Source organism: Glandiceps talaboti, chromosome 3, assembly GCF_964340395.1.
Source record: "Glandiceps talaboti chromosome 3, keGlaTala1.1, whole genome shotgun sequence".
In the NCBI taxonomy this organism is placed as follows: Eukaryota; Metazoa; Hemichordata; class Enteropneusta; family Spengelidae; genus Glandiceps; species Glandiceps talaboti.
Window position 1 is genome coordinate 18,393,667 of NC_135551.1, and position 22,008 is coordinate 18,415,674.

Below are 22,008 nucleotides of genomic sequence, written 5' to 3' on the forward strand. Positions count from 1 at the left end.
ACGATATTAGTCCTTGTTAGCTCAGTAGATACAACTTGTGTATATGACTGTGTTTTACATATTTGATTCAATACAATTTTTAGTAAATAAAGAGAAGTGTTTTGTTGTTATTGTGAAACTCGTACCAGCCCAAATTTGTATTCATTATCTACATGTACGGTCCATGGACATTGATTAGTTCCTACGAACTATTTCCATGGCCCTCACCAGAAATGTTCTATCCGTTGCTTTCAGAGTTTGTGTATATATTTTTCTCTTCTGGTGGAATAAATTTCAATAAGTTCAATAAGTAAGTTCAATAACAAAGCGCATATGTCATATAAAGTTTATTGATGTATCTTATAGTTTTAATGAATAATTTGCATGATTAATGATTTGAGGTAATCAGGCTAATTCTTAAGAATGCACTCTTCAAATTCCACAACATTTAGTGCATACCTCAACTACATGTATAACAAAATACACATGTTCTAAAATGCTAGTTGGCGTAGTTTTTAGTTTTAATGAGTAATTTGCATAATTAATGATTTTCAGTAACTAAGCCATATCTAAAGAAAGCACACTTCAACATTTGGTACATACACCAACCATAATAAGCACACGTGTCGTGCAAAGCCTGTTGGCATTGTATAGAGCTTCAATTAGTAATTTGCATGATTAGTTATATATATTTGGTAATTAAACCATATCTATAGAATGCAAGCTCCACATTTCATATAATTTGGCACACATATCCTATACAGCCTGTGGGCATAACTAATGATTTTCAGTAATTAAGCTATATCTTAAGATTACACTATTCAAATTCCAGATAATTTGGCACATACATCAACCATGACAAAGCACACATATCCTACAAAGCCTGTTAGTATAGTTCTTAGTTTAATGAGTTATTTGCATAATTAATGATTTTTAGTAGATAGGCTATATCTTAAGAAAGAAAACTTCACATTTAATTTAACATGGTACATACATCAACACTAACAAATCACATGTGTTTGATGTAGTTTCTTACGTAGTTTGTCATCGTGATGTGTATTTTTCATAAACAATCATTGTTGGTAATTAGGCAATATCATTAAAATGCAAGTTTTAAGTTTCAGATAATTTAGTATACACATTGATGATAAAGAAATGCATGTCATGATGTGTCCTTAAAAGCTTGTTGATGTACTTTAAAATCGTAATGGTTAATTTGCATAATTAATGATTTTTCGATAATTGGGCAATATGGTAACTATGCAAGCTCCAAATTTCATACAGTTTCATGTAAGTAATTTTCCAATTAAGCGGTATATCATGTATAATACCTATAGCTCAGAATTTTGCATTCTAACAATGTGTGTAAAACCAAATATCTATGGTTTTGCCCTTGCATTCAGTTTAAATCTGGTAGTTCTCATCCTACAAAAACGATTATACTTGTAATGAATCTGTTTGTACCTCTAAATATAAATAATTCTATTAAAAATGTCGTCAAATTGAGAAAAAGAAGGATTTCGCTTTAGTAGGTGCGTGTAGTCGGGAGTCAGAATATAAGAATGGTCCAGTTGAACACATTCTATAGCTTGGTTGGATGTTGCCCATCGTCAACCTTTTTCCGTCTTGCATGTTTTAAAACGATCGCTGTTTTTACGAGCCGACGACATTTTGAAGAATGTAATACAAAATCTCTATGGCAAAAAAGCATATTAACGTAAAACGGTGTGAACTGCGCAACCGTATACGCAGGTGCGTTTTTAAAAATACCTATCGCTACTCCTTAATGCATCACTAAAATACATCCATATCTATAGTTGGCAAAGCAGCTTGCTTGCTGTACTTATGCTGTTTTGTAGTCCATCCTAGATTATGCTCAAAGTGCCACCACAGACAATAGTCGTATACAGATATGCACGACTTTCGGTGACCAAAGTGACAATAATTTGTCGTGCAAGGTATTGGTGTCGTTGAATAATTCTTTTTTACAAGCAGTAAGTACAATTTCGATTAGTTTTGTATTTCAGCCAGATTTTCTAGGGAGTTTGAGTTGAAAAAAGTTTAGAGTTCAACCATGGAGTGCTATTTGTTTTTGACAAGTACATTTACAGATGGTAGGAATTAAACTTGTAAAACACAGTCATATACACAAGTTGTATCTACTGAGCTAACAAGGACTAATATCATTGTAATGTACTTTAGCCGACAGACGGTTGAAACCATCAAACACTACAATTTTTCGTATAGTTCATTCATGCCCTAAAATATATACTTAATGTATCTGATGGACGAGCAAATAAAATTAACACACACATTGCTAAACAGATGAATTATCACAACATTTTTAGTTTGAGAGGGCTATGAGTTTTAAATAGCTAACGCACGCACTAACGTATTTGACAGCATTACAATATTTCCATTGTTACTTAATGATTTAACAAACACAAACACAAACACACACACACACACACACACACACACACACACACACACACATACATACATACATACATACACACCTAAACAGGGATGCATACATGTATACACAAGACATTGAACACTTCATTTGAGGATTTTGAAATGATAGTTTCTGTGCACATGTACATGATCAACTACCTCTTTCTTGGATTTGATTATTGCTGTGATATTCCAATGTTATATTACCAGGCCTGTAGGCTTTTCGTCTGTTTTAGGTAAAATGTAACTTTTTTATTGTTAGTCAAAACTGGTTGTTAATCCTCATTTCAAATGGGACTTGTCCTAATCCTCATTCTAACAAGGTATTTATCCACACAGAAAAATACAGGCTTGGAAAACATAGGATGACGCAATATGCAATCAAATTGGTAAATTATGACAAACCAACGTTATTCATGATATACAAAGGTCGTACTTTCAAACGTTGGATTTATGTAACAAAATCACTTACAAAAGTGTCGGTTGACCCATAGACCCTATGGTTGACCCCGACCCCGACCCCGACACACTTCCAAATAGATCGTCAATATGATATACCTCCTGACTGTGCGCCCGTTGGGGGCTAAAACACATAAAGATGAAGGTTACGGGCTAAAAGGCTATGAATACACTCGCCTCATTGAAGTAAGTTTTACCACTGTTTACAATAGCATTTCAAATTATCGAAAAATTGCATGTTCTTCTCCCTGCCCGTCCTCATATTAATACAACAAGGAAACACTAGTACCTAAAATGAAGACAAAGACAATATATTGCTAAATGTGTGTATACTTTATTACACAAGACCTCATACCACAATAGAAAAGTGAAAACAAGAGATAAGAACAGTTTAACTTTGATCATTACCAAGAAAATCAAGTTACGTTTTTTGAAGGTACAACAGAAATTATCGTTTAGTTTGTAAAACTACGTCCCTGTCTGGCAAATAAAAATGCCATCATGAGGACTGTCACAACGTAAAGACGCCATGCCATATTTTGGCCATATTCAAAACGAGGCTGTTGACATCATGTGTGTCACTTGAGAACGTAATATCCTTTGCATGTGACCCTCTCCCCACCCTTCTTCCCCGATAAAAAACCCCAAGGGAATGCTAATAATACTAGGCTAGCTAAGCTTAAATACTAGTACATTGGTATATATTATGATTCTTATCGTCAAATCAACACAGCTGTAAGGTTGAATCTGTAGGTCCAAAAAATACAAACTTGGAAAGATTCTGGTTTCATATGTAAAACCACATTCTACAACTATGTTACTGCAATCTACTATTAATCACTATGCCCTAACCCCCCCCCCCCCCAATTTAATAAAAAATATATGGATTGCATTAGGGACTTTTCACTACGACACGGCTACTCAAAAACCATCAAAACTTTCAGTACGAGTGTTTCCTGTCTAATGACGGAAGCCGTGGCAGATATACAATCTTGGGAAATTAAATGATAATAATAGTGGTGGTGATTTGTGAACTTTATCATAACAATTTAATGGTCGAATAAGTTGAACACATAAGCTTGAACACGTTTTCAGCACAACCCAACTTTAAAATCAGTATTCTGAATCTCCACCTCAATGACCGGCGCGACACTAGAATACACGATGTTTGGCATAAATATCAACTCGACATAAGTTTTTCTTAACAGAAAGCCTTGTCCATTCTTGTTAGCTTTACAATCGTGTTCTGCTGATGCAACGAAAAAATTATACCTCTTCCCGGTTTGTCTACAACGGTGCCGTAAAAAGGCCCGAGGTTTTACAGCAGTTGCTGTACAGCGTTCATACTGGAATACAGCGTTTCTACCATCCTTGACATGTGACCCTACACCAGCCTGAAAGTTCAGTCGCTGTGGGCGCTCTTCTCATTCCTTTCCACAAACTGGGAAGGGGTGGTAAGGACGCCCCCGGCGATGTATCTACCTTAAACATGCTGAAGTAATTGGAACATAATTTTAGCAAAACTCGTGAAGTATGTAGGGAGAAATCATAAAAGTAGGAACAAATATATAAACAATCTTGATATTTTGTAAAAATGTTGTGAATTATTTTGGCACGCAGTCATATGACGCCATTGATCACGTGATCCATGTGACGTATTGATCATGTGATTTATATTGTTTTATTCGTTGTGTAAGGACTAAAATGAAAGTTTATTGGTATCACATAATTATTCCCTGACCATTAGTATGTAGTTCTTGTATATTCACACTGGAAGTAGATAATGCAAATAAAGCAATTAGTTGTGGGACGCTGTCTAACCATAGACCCGTGTATGGTCTATAGTCTAACACTGTCTATGCTATAGCTACGAAGAAAGAGTTCTTTAATATCAAACTGTGTGTTTACATGACTTTCATATTGACGAGCAGTGAGAAGAACGTGACGACAGAAAGAAACGCCACATTTATCATCAAACTCGCAGCTCCCGTGGTGAGTGGGTCTTCAACAGGTTCTGTTTGACGTATCATCCAGTCATATGCGTCTTTATTCTTTTCTTGTAATCTTGGCCCGACTATATCCCGAACTTTCTGATGATACTCATTCAACCATTTCAACTACAGAAGATATTGAGAGAGGATAGCAAGAGTAGAATGTCACTTATTATAAGGTGTTCAGGAATACCATAATATGATAACGAGGTGTACTCCACAAGTTATGAGAAAATTCCAACCAGGATTTAGTATATTTCTGCTTTTAGTACACTTGTATTGATTACTGTTATCAACTTACATATGATTTTGGGTGATAAAATATTACCTCTGTAATTTATTCAACTTTGAAATCTTGTAAGAATCCATACGTTTCACTCTTTGTACTTGTCACGATAAAGAGAATAGGGTAAATGTTATTTCATCAACAAACTTTTTCCAGTAAACATTTGCAGGAAGTCCTCACCAAACTGACCAAGCACATGTCAAGGTTTTTACAGCTTCTTTTTAGTATAGTATTTTATTAGAAGAGTTCAAAACTGAGTAAGTTACCGATTTGCTATATTAGCACCAAAAATCGTATGTAGTAAATTAGTTCATATCAGTAAATCAATACAACACAAATGTAATACGACAAAAACAACGGGGCGCCCTCACTCGACTCATCGGTGACACCTTTCACAGGCCAGTGAGGGCGGAATGACACAACGTATATTACAGTCTACCCTTTCCTTTAAAGTGGCCACATGGATGAGAATTTGGTATTTATTTTGGATTTTTATTTGATAAAACAGCTTCACTATGTTTTTCTACTTGAAAAAATAATGTGAAATAAGATATACCAAGTCCATGTTCATTACTCAATACATTGTGCAGAGATCCAAAAAGTGTAAAATGTTTGTTATTGTACGTACAATAACAAACATTTTATACATTGTTTAACGTTTTGCAGTTTATTGGGTTGCGAACATGGACTTGGTATATGTTATTTCACATTATTTTTTCAAGTAGAAAAACATAGTGAAGCTGTTTTATCAAATAAAAATCCAAAATAGATACCAAAATTTCATCCATATGGCCACTTTAAGATTAAGCAAAGTAGGAACATTGTTAACGTTGTTTCTCCACTTTCATTTTCAGATTGTGTATAAAAGTTCATGAAGTGTCTTTCCTTTCAATAAAATACATGTACAGGGTTAGGTTACCATATCTTTCACAACAAAAGTAAACATGAATGGAGATAGTCCACCCAACTCAAACTTGTGGTGCTTCAAACAAGTCATATTATGTAGCGATATGTGAGTAACTCACCTGTGGTGCTTCAAAAAGTTCATACTTGATCAACTTTGGGTCAAAGGGCACGAATGCAACTTCATCAAAGGTAAAATATGTATCACCACCAAAGTTATTCTACAGGAAAACAAATAAATAATCAGTTCGTCTGCTCATGATTAACATTCTATTCCATTCATACACAGATATAATGTTATGTCCAAAATTACAAACATCATTGCAATGTGTAACAGAAGAAATTCTGGCTTTGGGCCATTAACAACCCAGGCCAGAGTTGCCTGAATTTGCGATCATATGTCGAAAATTTCTAAGAGATGCTTTTCATCGCAATGTCGGGCGAACACAACCAACCAAACTGAAAACCATTAAACCCAAACACAAATATTAAGCAGGGGATAATCGGAGCACCCAAGGAAAACCTGGTCCTGCGTTGTTCGGTAGAGTCAAACTGAACGACACTCTTCTTATTTACAGCGTGGTAAATTTAATCATACCCTGAATGGGTTCGAACCCCGACCGCAGTGGTAAGAGGCAATTGGTTTAACCACTCTGCCACTGACAACCCATACCATCACGTCAGACTATCAATGTCACTTCCAAATGAAATTTAGTACCGGGTATTGCATGATTCTCAAGGGGGATACTAGTAATTGCATTAGCCATTCAAGAGATTGTGACTTTTACAACCCTCCCCCAAGTTAGGATTAGGCCAGATATTGAAATACCTGTACAAGATACAAGTTGATAGCATAGCTGTTCACCCAATGTAATATTATCAGATGATGATGGGTTGATGGAGGAGGAGGGGGGGGGGGGGCTCAGTGTCAATCAGATGTATCGAAAACATTAAGGAAACAAGTCATTGAAAATGACGTAGTCCCAGCTATGATTGGGTTTTAAGGAACTGGCAGTTTATGTTGTCATTTTCAAACCTGGTTATTATTGTTTGGCCTCACATGGTTGTTTTTGATATCACTACTCTGTTCAAGCATGTCTGAGTTATGGCTTTGGACATGAAAACTGCACCAACAAAATGGATATGCACATGAATGTCACAGCTTTCGCTTTAAAGTATCCAAAATCATGAATTGTTGTGAAAGTTACGGCGAGTTGAAAATGCCCCAAAATACAGCTGGTGAGCACTGAGCCAGCCACCATTGTAAACGTACCACTCATCGCGAAGTGTACACAATGGCGACTCACTGCGTAATGAGCTATCACAGTTGTTTTTACCCATCATGCTCTGCACCCCTTCCAGCCTCCTCTGCTATTTGCAAGAGCTTCCTGACTGTTTACATCGATGTGCTATTGTTCTTGTTCATTATGTTGCACTAAAATTCTTTGATTGATTGATTGATTGATTGATTGATTGATTGATTGATTGATCGATCAATTGACTGATATCTTGCAACTGATTATCCTGCATCATGTTATGTTGATTACCCCTTACCACATTTGCATTATGCCTAACAAAAAACTGTGTGATTCCGATTACGCTCAATTTTAGAATAGGTGGGGTAGGTAGATTTTGTATTTTATTCTTTTATATATTTTTCACGTGAGTGTCTAGTTTAGGTAGTTGTTTTCCATGTGGTCTCAGTGTTATTGGTTTCCACTCATCAGATACATTACAGATTGGAAGAATAGCTTTAAATTGTCACTTTAAGTTGATGTCAGTTTTCGCATCCACTATTTCTTGCGAGACTTCACAATTTTCGGTATTTTATTATTTTTTTCTCGAATACGTAAAAAAAGGTTTAGGTTCGGCAAACCCTTTATTACCACAAACTAACAAAATAGGAGAATGTCAAATAGCCCTCTTCCTTCCCCATTTTTCTAATTGTTGATTTTATTAAGGGGCATTTAACATTTAGGTGAAGAAAGGTAGATGTCTATTTTTAGGTATTATGTAATAACATTCACTATGGGCACCATAGAACCCAAACACCTTAAAGGGAAGAGCATCCTTTGAAAAGTTATGAAATTAAAACCATAGACCAAATTGTAAAAGTTTTATTGTATTTTGAGTCAATCCTTTCTCCTTTGTGTGACCCATAGCCTTTGTCTGAAATTAGTTGGGAGGTCTAGATAGTGTAATGGTCATACGCACATGACTTATATAATCATATAATTGAAAAATAAATGTTTTGTCATCAAAACAACTTAGACTTGACTTATTTATTTCATAACTACTTAATCTATGATTAACAGATATAATTATTTCATTTACATTTATGTATCATCTGTTTGTTTCTTTATAATTTGCATAATTTATATTTTTATTCATTACTATATAACTTTGGCTTTTTTACGGCTATGATTACCACAAATGTATGAGTACACTTTTGATTTTAACCAGTAGTTGTAGCTTTAAATTTTCCAATGACTTTTTAATTCGCTTAAATTGAAGAAAAATGATGGATTGTGGATAGTTAGATATTATTCCCCAATATTTTTTCTTTATCCGGCCAGGTAAATACGAGTGATCAAAGGCTATGAGTTGCTAGACTAAACACACATTTACTCTCATAAAAGGTGCATTGTTCAGCACGCAGCTATTCAGATACATTTCGAGTCTGAAAGAAAAGAATCGACCATACAGTATTATATTAAGTAGGTTATCATTACTCAAACAACGGCTTATACAAGTGAGAAGTTGATTTGTCTGACAATCTTTTCAAGCAATGAATTAACAGATAGTTTAGCTGAATATTTTTAGCTGAACATAATTACTTTGATTAAGCTTATAACACGTTTCTACTAATATATATATATATATATATATATATATATATATATATATATATATATATATATATATATATATATATATATATATACTTACTTGATGATGCTGTTAACAGACCGAAAACTAATCAGAACTTTTTGTAACCCTTTGAGTTGGGTTTTGTAGAGACCAATCCAGTTTCAATTGTGTTTATTTATCTTTCTTCCAGTTACTTCCCGCCAGATCAGTTTACCGACTGTAAATCACTCGCAAGTTTAACTGCAACTAACTCTCAGCCTAAGCCTCCCACTATGCCTGCAGATGACAGAAGTAACTCGATGGAAGATTTCCTCAACTTTCACTTCACTGGTAAACCTCATTCTAGGATATCATCGATCAACGGAAAAAGTTTCGTCACACCGTCCACACCACCCATGGTAAAGTTAATTTTACATTGCTAAATAGTAGCTGTCGCTTCCTTTCATACAAGTGTAACAGGTATTTATTAATGGTTTTTATAATTAGACTATATCTTAAGAATGCACACTTTAAATTCCATGTAATAAGGTATATGCACTGATGATAATAAAGCACACAAGGTTGATATAGTTGCTGGTGGGGTTTTTAATTGTAATTAGTCATTTGTATAATTAATTACTTTCATTAGAGAATATCTAAGAATGGGAGCTTACAGTTTCATATATTTTCATACATACATACATGCATACATACATACATACATACATACATACATGCATACATACATACATACATGCATACATACATACATACATACATGCATACATACATACATACATACATACATACATACATACATACATACATACATACATACATGCATACATACATACATACATACATACATACATACCTACATACATACATACATACATACATACATGCATACATGCACACATGCATACATACATACATACATACATACATACATACATACATACATGCATGCATGCATGTATACATACATACATACATACATACCTACATACATACATACATACATACATACATACATACATACATACATACATACATATATAAATACATACATAACAAAGTACATGTGTCCTGTAAAGCTTGATGATGTTTCTATATTTATGATTCATTTGCGTATACTTAATGATTTCGGTGATTAATAGTAGGTACTATGGACAGTTTGTAAATTATGTTTTTTTTATGTGGAGAAATTGTGTTGGCGATACCGTAGGCGAGTGAAATATGGTGCGGTAAGATGGTTGCACAGCAGTTGGAAATAAAAACAAAAGGTTGAAATATAAATGTTGACAGTATTTGATTACAAAATGGTGCAAAATGATGAAAAATCTATTTTTGTACCACTTTTAATTTCAGTTATGTAATATGGGGTGCTAGGACAGTTTGTAATTTAAATAGGTTTTTTTATACATAGGAAAGTTTATCAGTCTTTTTTTCTCCATGGAATTCCAATACCAAATGTAGGTCATTGGAGGTCAAAGGTCATTTGGGGAAAAAGGTCATTTGCGGTGAAGTGTCACTTGGTTAAGATCGCAGGGGTCAAAGGTCATGCTCATTGATGTCAGGTACCTCATAACAAGCAATTAAATTATTAGTTATGGGAATCTACCTGACAAACAAAGAAATGACATATTTGTAACTAATTTATATATTTCAAATCAACAGAACTCTTATTACAAATTTAAATTTGTAGTTAATTTTTTTAGTAACAATTCTTTTGATTTCAAACTGTATTTCCTTCTACACTTTTATAATTTCTCTAAAATATATTCTTATATTAAAAGATGGTACTTGTTCTTGTGTATTTGAATTGTTATGAAATTCTAAGGTTATAAATACTATTTTATCAAGTTTGATGTATTTACCCGCCTTATAAGAACTATCATCTCTTTTAATTTGAACAGAAATGACCAGAAATATTCTTTCTGTTGCTTTCAAAGTTTGTGTATATATTTTTTCTCTGGTGGAATAAATTTATTTCAATTCAATTCAATTCAATTCAATTCAATACAATACAATACAATACAATACATAGAAACATACAGAGATCTCTATAAACACACCAAGGATATCAATAGGGATAATAACACATTATATGAAATTTCAGAAGAGAATTTTTGAGCTATTCAATCAAGAGCTGCTGTTGCGAATGCAAATAGTTATGAAGAATTATTGTATAGCTTTTATGGTAGAAACTTCAGATATAAATTATGTCATCTAATGGTTACAAATAATGGAGCTATATATCCATCCGCTCTTGGAAGTCATAGTGAATGGGAGCTCACACTATCAGAGCCAAAATATCTCATTAAAAGTCCAGATGGTGATATGAATTATAGCCTTACTAATATTCAAATTGAGTATGAAACCATAAGATCCAGAATTAGCTAGAGGAGCTATGGGATTATACAATAGTGGGAAGTCTTTTCTATGTATTACATTTTAGAACATCAACATGGAAACAATCTGACACAATTTTGAATGAAAATGTTAATGTACCATGACGTAGTTTGAAATAATCCCCTACTTCAGTGAAGACAACTGCACAGCCAATCATGAACAAGCAAATGACATCTGCCCCACATAAACACTTGCTATACAGTACTAAATAAACGAACAGTAACTGCCATAAAGAGTAGATTGATTCTTTTCATAAACTTAATACGTTCACACTTAAAACATTTTAGTGTAAAATCAAAATAATAATCAAAATATTACAAGTATTGGGTATATGTACGCAATAAATAAATAACCCAGGTATTTCGCACTCGTACGACATCATCTCGTTATCGTTATCACCTATCGGTTTGGAGGGATACGGCTGATATTAGGGGAACCATTCATCCTCGATGACGTTGTACTCTCTCGAAATACCAGGAGCTTATATATAAGAATTTAGATTTATATTTTTTTATCTATTTAAGTCCAGACATACGAGTATTACTGATACTCTTTTATGGCCTGGGATTGATCGTATTAACTCTTCCTTTTGGTCATTGAGAATACCTTTTTGTTTTAATTACCTTTATACAGACTTTACCTGAAGAAGACTATGATGAATATATGACGCTTTGTGATGATGAATGTAAGGTGGGACACTGCAGCTGTACACACTTTCTAGAACTGACCACTGGAAACACTGTACAAATTGTTTTACACAACAGGGTACAGTATCCGGGTAAGAATTTGTCTTCTTTTATATATAACTGCTATTACAAGTAAACATGTTGTTTTTTATACTACCTAGTGTGGTATTGACATTTCATGGAAAGTTTGGTTGCGGTATTATAGAGCAAGTTTGGCTATGATATTCCATGGAATGTTTGGTTGCGGTATTCCATAGCAAGGTGAATATGTTATTGCATTCGATTGGAATATGGAAAAGAACATTTGTAATAATTTATAATGATCAATTGATGTACCAAAATATAATATGAAATTTGAAGCTTGCATTTTCAAGATACAGCCTAATCAGGGATTACACATTAAAATTAATAGCTATGTCAACAACCTTTATAGGACATGTGCACTTTCTTATGGTTGATGTGTGCACAAACTTAGATGGAATTTGAAATGTGCATTCTTAAGATATAGTGTAATTATGAAAGTCATTAATTATGCAAATTGATTATTATTGTTATAAGCTAAATCAACAAGCTTTATAGGTCACATGGTCTTCGTTACCATCAGTGCATGTACAAAATTACATGCAATTTGTAGCTTACATTATTAAGAAATTGCTTAAACCGAAAATGATTATGTATATAAATACCTCATTAATACTCATATGTTTACCAATGCATAATCGGTTCTAGCCATTACCCTTAAGAAATCGTGTACTGCATTTCGTTTGAATTTAGGCATCGATGACACAGCCAGACACATTGGCAGACAGACAGAAATACAGACACACACACACACACACACACACACACACACACACACACACACACACACACACACACACACCATTCACACGCAAGCTGATCAAATGTAATCCTTTTGGCTACGATAACACTAATGCAAGAACAAGTTGGGAATGAGACCCTGGCCTTTGGCTGCTCCCTGTTTAGGTTTCACATCTCAATAGGTTAGGGACCGGTCAGTTTCTTCGGCCGGGGGTTGGGGGTGGATTGGTAGGGGGGTGACCCTGTTTTTGAAATTGGCAGTAGGTGGGTCATCCTTTTTTGAAAATCATGGATAGGGGGGTCATTGTGTTTTGGATTTTGATGGAAGAAAACATCAATGAATCTACAGTGGCATGACCTTGTCTGCACTGTGACATTTTTTCTTGACCCTGTTTCCTACCTTTATTACTTCGCCCGCAGTGACACTCAAACACAACTATAGATATACATGTATTACCTACCACATTAGTTACACCAAATGTCATAATAATACTCGAGTATTTCACAATCAATGGCCAAAAGTTGAAAGTTCCGTAATGGTTATCTTCCAAGATATAAAATAAGTCAATCTAAATTGTTCTACTCTTCAGTATGAAGGGATTAATACACATTGTATGCTTTCTATTTCGGACACTACATGCTATCGACTCTACGTTCAAATCGCCACATTTCATCAGATTGCAGCTTCTATTTTACATAGTAGGTATGAGCACCTAAAGTTCTCTAACATACCATACTTTACTATATCTGCAATAGTAATGCCAACTATCCCCCTGCCACTGATACAACCATCACACGTGCTGACCTTTGATATCGATAACTTTAAGAACATATTTCTACCCTTGATGTAAAGAATAGTTTAATTTCTGATACTTGATGGTGCTGTCTTGTAAAGCTTGGAAGTTATTGTCTGAAGGGTTCTGAATAGCCTACAGGTTGGCTTTACAAATTTGTAAGAGTAAAAAAGGGAAGACCCCAAGGACACCCACAAGAGGTCGACATATCCCATCTAAAAGTCTTCCCCCAATGTTTTACTGTCAAGATGTTATTAAACTTTTTTTCACTATGTAGTCACTTTTTACACGTTGGTGCTGTCTTGTAAAGCTTGGAAATTAAAGCTTGGAAATTAAGTGTCAATAAACCTCCAGTTCTTCTAGGACCCCAATGAGAGGTGTATATATTCCAATACAAAGCCTTCCCCCCACCTTTTTATTGTCAAGATGCTATTAAACCTCTTTTTGAATATATTTACCGTGTAGTCGCTGATTTAGTATGATGCTATCATTTAAGGTATATTGTAAAGCAGTCCACTCTGAGTCACCATCAAATACCTGTCATGTAAATATGATATATGGGGGGGGGGGGGGTCACTATGTTTTAGAATTGAGTGATGGTGGGTCAGCCTGTTTTTGGTTTGGGGGGGGGCAGTGATTTTTCGTCGGCCAGATGGAAAAATCCACCGACTCCCCCTCCCGGCTGGAGAAACTGGCATATTCCTTATTATCATTCTTTACATAACATAGGTGAAGCAATTGGTGGAAATCCTCATCCTGTCCACTTCCATGGACATCAATTCTACGTCATGAAGACAGCCTTTGCCGAATACGATGCCAACGGAGTATATAAAGGTGATAACAAGGATATCGATTGTGGAAATGACGAACGATGTAGTAATGTCACATGGAGCAACTCTACATGGTATGGTGATAATATTCCAGGCTTGAATCTGGTCAACCCACCTATGAAAGACACCGTGATCGTACCAGTTGGTGGATACACTATCATCCGATTCAAAGCTGACAATCCAGGTTTGTAATTTCGTGTGTATGTAAATGCAAACATATCAAATATATAGATCTAAACACGAATGTAATTGATTCATTATGCTGATGACTGTTTGTCTGCGTTGTGGTCATGGAAGGCATACTTATTAGTAATTATTTCTCCAAACTGGACACGAATCAGTCTTTCCTGTATTTCCAATGGTGAAACAACAGATTGAGAACGAAGTCTGGCTAAATATTAATACAAAATAAGAAATACCAAATGAAACATGGGTATCTATAATTATGTTTCATTTCAGGTTGGTGGTTTGTTCATTGTCACATTGAAATCCACCAGGTGGAAGGGATGGCAATGATTTTGAAAGAAGGTAACACGGAAGAAATGAATCCTGTACCAAAGGGCTTTAAGACTTGTGGTAACTTCAAATGGTCTTCTGAAGACTTTCAAGAGAGCCTACAGAGAAAGTGTATGTAACTATTGTCTGTCTGTCTGTCTGTCTGTCTGTCTGTCTGTCTGTCTGTCTGTCTGTCTGTCCGTCCGTCCGTCCGTCCGTCCGTCCGTCCGTCCGTCCGCCCGCCTGTCTGTCTGTCTGTCTTTGTCTCTCTGCCTTTGTCCGTCCGTCTGTCTGTCTGTCTGTCTGTCTGTCTGTCTGTCTGTCTGTCTGCCTTGGATTCATTATTGGACCCATTTTTAATTGCATCACACAAGTTCTTTCCCAGTATTCTCCTTTTTATTGATCTGACATTTCTTGTGTTCAGAGGTCACATAAAGATATTCCACATATTAATTGATTATGCCATTATCTCTTTTGCAGTATCTGGGCAAAGAAGAACTCAAGCTGGATGGATTACCTTAATTGGCCTTGTTATGCTGTCTTCAAGCCTGTACAGTTTCTAGACACGTTTGATTCATATCGGCCGTCTTGAGTTCATTGATGATTTCAGTAGTTTTAGATGCATAACATAATACATATAATCTTGCAATAGCTATAACTTTAGTCACATGTATATACTAATATGAAATTAAGAAATCAAATCAAGTGATATAATGAGAACACTGAATATATTTCAATTAAACATAATATTTCACGTAATGGAAACATTTGTGATTGAAAACGTTGTTGTTTATATATGTCCACCTAATAGTTTTAAAGCTGCACTAGCTGCACATTGAAGGGTTTTTGATACTGATTTGTTGCATGTAATGACGTGCTTGTAAAACCGTACATCCTGAAGAGTAAGGCATTACCTGTTGGTGAACGTATTTGTATAGCTGTAAACACAATGTTGCGCAATAAATCCAATGAAATTAATTTTTGGGTCCGCACCCTAAACTCAGCGCCCTCCTAAGTGATCACTGTTTCGACCTATTATTGTACTGCTCATGGATAACAACAACCTTCAATTATTACGTACACTGTCTACTTAATGGTGAATATATCAATATTTTAGTTGTCTAATCAAAGAAACAATATCTTCTAATGTTTGATGCTCTTATGCTTGATTGTGTAATACCATTGTGGATACTATCATAAATATTTTAAATAAATGTGAAAATAGTTATGGGTATAATTATGTAAGTAGTCATTTCTTATGAATAAAATATTGAGTTTTATCAAGTTAATTGTTTAAACTTTGTAGGGGATATATTTTCCCCGTTATACTGTGAGTTGTTAGAGAGACAGTATGCCAGATAGAGAGACAGTATGCCAGAGAGAGAGAGAGAGAGAGAGAGAGAGAGAGAGAGAGAGAGAGAGAGAGAGAGAGAGAGAGAGAGAGAGAGAGAGAGAGAGAGAGAGAGAGAGAGAGAAAGGAGGGAGGGAGGGAGGGAGGGAGAGAGGGAGGGAGAGAGAGAGAGAGGCAGTATTACTTGCCAGACAGGGATGTAGTTTTTACCTTCCGTAAGGAAGGTTTTATAATAACGATGAAGTCTGTGTGTGTGTGTGTCACCATTTCCAAAAAAACGCTGCATTAATTCAAACGAAATGTCATAGACATGTTCCGTAGGGTAATGGCAAGAACTGATTAGGTTTTGGTAATAATCTGAAGAATATTAATGACCAATTTGAGTAATTAATCGATTGAAAGAGTATAAAGTTGGCGTCAGATTCAGATTCAGATTCAGGTAGCGTTTTCTTATGAACGTTATATTGAGCTTTCAGATGGCCTCAGATCAGGGGCATGAGGCAACAATTCAGGTGAAACCTGAAAATGATAATGATGTGATACAGGTAATAAAGGCCAAAGTTAGCTATTAGTCACATTTACATTACTTACTTCTTTATTTATAGTGTATTTTAATAAACTCATTATACACGTCTACACATATTTGTTATTTTGGGTATAAGGCCAGAAATGGAATGATTAAAAATATTATATGTAATGTACTTGTACACTTTCTGGTCTTTTAAAAAAATGAAACATTTTTAATAATCACAGAAAAAGTTTATATAAATATGGAAGACTCCAAAAAAGAATAAAGAAAAAGAAAGTATGCGGATAGACATGGTGTAAAATGGATGCTTAGTGCACTTGCGACAACTGACATGAGCTGCTCGAGCTCAAATGCATTCCTTGTTTAAACAAATAATATAGAGGGGTAGGACACGGCATCGAATAAACCAATCAGGACGCTTCAAATCGAACATGTGGCCCATGAATTTTCTCTCGAAGTTTGATACCACCTGCTGCCCTCTTGTGGTGAGATATATATTTCGCATACTGGCGAACATTGTGGCGTTTGTGGGTCATTAAAACATATTGCCGAAACAGCACATTATTTGAAATGAAGCTCCGAAATGTCGCTTCTATAGTGGGGGAAATAAACAAAAATGCAATTGATAATATCTTGGTTTAATCAATATTTGGTATGAATAGTTGCAGTAGGCTCCAACACACAGTTGATTCCGGTCTAAATTATTTTCATAAAATTACGTAAAAATAATCATTAAACAGTAGTTGTCATATCTGTGTCTCTTCAAAATATACACTTTGAATGAAGGAGAAAATGTAACAGCATCATTTGACAGATTAAACAAATACTCTTAAGTTTGCCAAAAACAGAAAGCCTCTGTGAACGAGGGCGATGTGGTTTCACGCATATGACGAAAAAAAACACCAAAGTGTTCTACCCCTTCTTTTTTAGCGAATGAGCAAATTGAGCAAATTGAGCAAATGCTGAGCTCGTGGAGGTTGAATTTTCAAATTCCAGTACTTTCATGGACGTTTGCCAAGATTCGAATCATTCGAGCTTGCGATCGCGCGACAAGACAGAGAAGTAAATTCTATGACCGTTGAGGGTGCTATTCAATCGGTACACTCCACAGCAGCGTCCCGTATATTCTATTTATATTCCAGCACAATTCGATCGAGTTAATATTAAGTATTTCTCTGTGTATAATTATAATCAGATATTAATTATTGATTCAAGATACTGAAATAATTATAAACAAGAACTTGACAGAAAATTTTGATGTTGTCTTTATTCATGCTATTCAATATTGTTATAGACACCAGAATTGTTGCCTCATACCTTGCTCAGATCCGAAGACACCCGACAGACTCAAACCTGAAATAATACCGTTGAGACTACAGGGAAGGATTCTGCCGTCGGGTGTATTCGGATCAGAGGCTATCTGACGCTCAATATGACGCTACCTGAATCTGAATCTGATGCCAACTTTATACTCGTGCGCTACACTGAGAATGACTCTGTTTTCAGGGGTTTCGTGCCAACCTTATTTTGTGTTTCCCATGGATCTGCACTCTGCATCGGCGGGACAAACACGAGAAAAAAGAAGACCGAGGCAGGGTATTTAAGTGATTCAAACTCACCAGAAAACAATTTTTTTTTCTTGGCCTTAAAATAGGTTTACAATGAGCGCGGAGTTCACAAACAGGTGAAATATTTATCATCGTTTCAATTTCGTCAAATATGAACTTATCATTTTCAAATTTCACACACTAATGCGCAGATGAATAAAGACAGGGAATAAAGAGATATCGTGTCTATTTAGATTTTCGATTAGAAGTTTAGGAAGTATTATATTGACCTGGAACCGGAACCGTCTCCTTTTTACTGTGTTCTTTTCCGATTTCTCTCGATAACAAACTACCGCTGTTTGTTGCAAGGTTTGTCCATAATCATTTATCTAGCTCTGTATTTCAGGATATAAATACACTCTCACATATTTATCAAGTGTAATAATCTATAATTTATACCCAAATGTGTGTGGTCAAAATATAGAAAATAGACCAAGCCTCGCCTAGCCTACGAAGAAAATTTCGCGACAATGTATCAATAATGGTGACCTATACATTGACCTCTATATAATTAGTGTACAGTGAGGACGCGCCACTCAACAAAATCGTGACAATTTTCCCGTAGTGATTAAAGGAATGTGTAAACTCGTGGTGGGACAGAAGGAAGTTCAACACGCACATGCCATATCCCGGGTATGTAGTAGGGGATCACGAAAGTCGAGTGAAGTTGAGGATGGCAAGCTTTCCTGTGCTGAGAATAGGAGGCTTGGTGGGCATTTCAACAACATTTTTTAACTACTAACGTTCACTGGGACTTGACGAATCACAGATATAGAGCTAAATTTCTTGCATAAATCATGAAGTTGCAAGACTATACTCTTACGGAAGGCATTCAGTTCAAATCTGGTACAAACTAAACGGTAATTTCCGTTGTACCTTCAAAAAAACATAACTTAATTTTCTTGGTAATGATCAAAGTTAAACTGTTCTTATCTCTTGTTGTCACTTTTCTATTGTGGTATGAGCTCTTATGTAATAAAATATACACAGATTTCGCAAGGTACTATTATTCCTTGTTGTATCAAACTATTTGAATGTGAGGATGACAGGAAGGAGCACATGCAATTTTTCGACAATTTGAAATGCTATTGTGATGAACAGTGGTAAAAGGTGCGAGTATATTTACAGGCTCACAGACTTGTACCTCGTAACCTTCATCTCAGTATATGTGTTTATGTTAGCCCCCCCCCCCCCGAGGGCGCTTATAAGTTGCCGTGCATGCACCTACTGATTGCAACCAAACCTGGTACAAAGGTAACATACTATGCGAGATATAGTCTATAAATTAAGAAGTTTTGTATCTAAAGACACCATTCAAATTTGCACAATAACTTTGCTATACACCATACCAGTGGAGGGGGGGGGGGGTTCTTCATGAAGGCTTGTTATGTTCATTTCATCGGATTATATTCTATTTATTCTAGATAGGGTTCGGTGTCAACTAGAATCCAACTGAAATGCTCGACTGGTACGTTGAGACAACTCAAACAGCAGAGATGGACGAGCGACAATTCATAAAATCAAAATATAAATTAAGATAGTGGAAATAGCGTCAGTCGGTCAGGTGTACAGGTAGGCTAACACAACCCCATATGGCACAACTTACATACACAACCTGTATACAGACTAACGGAAGACCGGTGAAGACAGCGACTGCGGCTTGAAAACTGAGACCCGCGACTTGTAACTTGCAAATGCCACCAGCGACTTGCAAACTGTCACCTGTGACTTTTAATAGCCTCGGTGGCCATGGCCATTAGAATCGAACGTTTTCTTGTAGTACTGGGTATACTACGAGATATACATGTACAGGCGGTGAGAGGACTTGCGCGATCACAGAAACACGTGTTATTTTACCCCTTTCATATACAAATTGGCAAAACACGCCACGTCAATATTATCGATATTTTATTGTATTCGAATAAGATATACCCTGATAAATCTCGGGAAACAAGTGCCTGTGGTCAACACACACGGTGTCAAATAATTGATATATTACCAGTATACATGCATGTTGTGCTCTTTCAAGTGCGGCGGTCGAAAATAAACAATAACATGACTATGCTATGTGTACTATACTCAAAGTTATAATCGCTGGTAAAGAGAGTTCAATGATGACAATGCGCACTGCGCAGCAGCAATCTTGTTTGCTGCCCTCACCGGTCTTCCACAACAGACACAACTCAAATACACAACGAACACGTAGAGACACGAATAAAATATACACCTCTGTGCAAGGAGTCTGTGTAGAGACAATATTCAAAAACTCCGCCCGTAAGCATATGCCACAGAAGGAATCACCTGGAGAGGTGTGATCCATCTCTATTGAAACAATACACGCCAAATGGTGTTGCATGACCTGCATTGCACTATCATATAACGTTTTTAAAGTCATAGACAATGGTGGGGAGACCATTTGGTTTAGTCAAGTCGTGAACACAACAGGACCAAGTGTGTGTGCGCGCGCATGCGGTCATTACTTCTACAGGTGTGACGTCGAATTCTCGGTAAAATGTATTGTAAGAGTATCAGGGCCAACCAATATTCTAACTGGGCGAGGTTTTAATGTTTAAGAAACATATTGTTACTGTATATATATCCGGGTTCAAACTAAGGTCATCCATCCCATCATACACAAAATGTTACAAATTTACCCCTACTCAACAGGAGAGAGAGAGAGAGAGAGAGAGAGAGAGAGAGAGAGAGAGAGAGAGAGAGAGAGAGAGAGAGAGAGAGAGAGAGAGAGAGAGAGAGAGAGAGAGAGAGAGAGAGAGAGAGAGAGAGAGAGAGAGAGAGAGAGAGAGAGAGAGAGCAGATTTTGGCGGAGGCCACACTCAGCAGTGGCTGGAGACGACCTCATAACAACACAACACAACACAACACAACACAACGCCACAGCACACCACACCACACCACAATACAGCAGCTGGTGTAATGTTTGTCAAAAAAAGACCCTTCTTAAATACTGCACGATACTGAAAACAGTTTCTACCTTCGTCGAGTACCGTCTTCTGATATGTCACCCCCCCCCTCCTCAGAAAACACCATTCCTTATTACATCGGTGCGATCGTCTAGACGGTGGTTGTCTGTTGGTATATACTTTGAGAGGATAGATCAATCAGTTAGACCTATATACGGATGAGTTATAGATTCAGTACCGAAACAGCTAGGTTTGATGTGAAGGTAAGATGCTAGATGTTAAACCCGATTCTTTTAATGAATATCATGGTTGTGAAATGCATTGATCTACACAACGAAACCTCTTCTATTGACCTAACTGTCAGTGAACGAAAGTGAAACGTAAAGGCATATGTTGAATATATCCGTATAATGCATGCACAAAATTATTCGTTTGTAACATTTCATATCAAATTATACGAAGATCAGCCATAATTGATAAACTTAAGGTAATATTTTACTCACAAAGTGTTTCTATATATCTTAGCTATTGGATACGAGTAATGTTGGCCAGGGTAAATAAAGGTTTGACCTATAGCCATGAGTATAGAATGAGTTTACCAAATCCACAACGACACGTTTCACTTCGTCAAAT

The 22,008-nt window shown here is 36.0% G+C and overlaps 2 protein-coding genes across 2 annotated transcripts; one reads left to right on the top strand and one right to left on the bottom strand.

Moving 5' to 3' along the window:
- Positions 1–4,353: 4,353 nt before the first annotated feature.
- Positions 4,354–8,011, bottom strand: LOC144433147 (xaa-Pro aminopeptidase 2-like). The gene is made up of 3 exons (XM_078121457.1): positions 7,973–8,011; positions 6,198–6,296; positions 4,354–5,012 (listed from the first exon to the last, which is right to left on the bottom strand). Exons 1-3 carry the CDS (start codon positions 8,009–8,011, stop codon positions 4,800–4,802), a joined length of 351 nt encoding a protein of 116 aa, XP_077977583.1. The 3' UTR covers positions 4,354–4,799.
- Positions 8,012–8,593: 582 nt separating this feature from the next.
- Positions 8,594–15,530, top strand: LOC144433148 (uncharacterized). The gene is made up of 6 exons (XM_078121458.1): positions 8,594–8,610; positions 9,137–9,344; positions 11,974–12,025; positions 14,372–14,656; positions 14,932–15,099; positions 15,448–15,530. The coding sequence occupies exons 1-6, from the start codon at positions 8,594–8,596 to the stop codon at positions 15,528–15,530; spliced, it is 813 nt and encodes a 270-aa protein (XP_077977584.1).
- The last annotated feature ends 6,478 nt before the right edge of the window (positions 15,531–22,008 follow it).

Excerpts from the sequence above, each read along its gene's own strand:
- LOC144433147 (XM_078121457.1), bottom strand. The coding sequence starts at position 8,011 with ATGGGGAAGGAAGAGGGCTATTTGACATTCTCCTATTTT. Across the intron at positions 6,297-7,972 it reads ATTTGACATTCTCCTATTTT|AATAACTTTGGTGGTGATAC; the intron begins GTTAGTTTGTGG and ends GTTTTCCTGTAG. Across the intron at positions 5,013-6,197 it reads AACTTTTTGAAGCACCACAG|TTGAAATGGTTGAATGAGTA; the intron begins GTGAGTTACTCA and ends TATCTTCTGTAG.
- LOC144433148 (XM_078121458.1), top strand. Across the intron at positions 9,345-11,973 it reads CACCGTCCACACCACCCATG|ACTTTACCTGAAGAAGACTA; the intron begins GTAAAGTTAATT and ends ACCTTTATACAG. Across the intron at positions 12,026-14,371 it reads GACGCTTTGTGATGATGAAT|GTGAAGCAATTGGTGGAAAT; the intron begins GTAAGGTGGGAC and ends TACATAACATAG.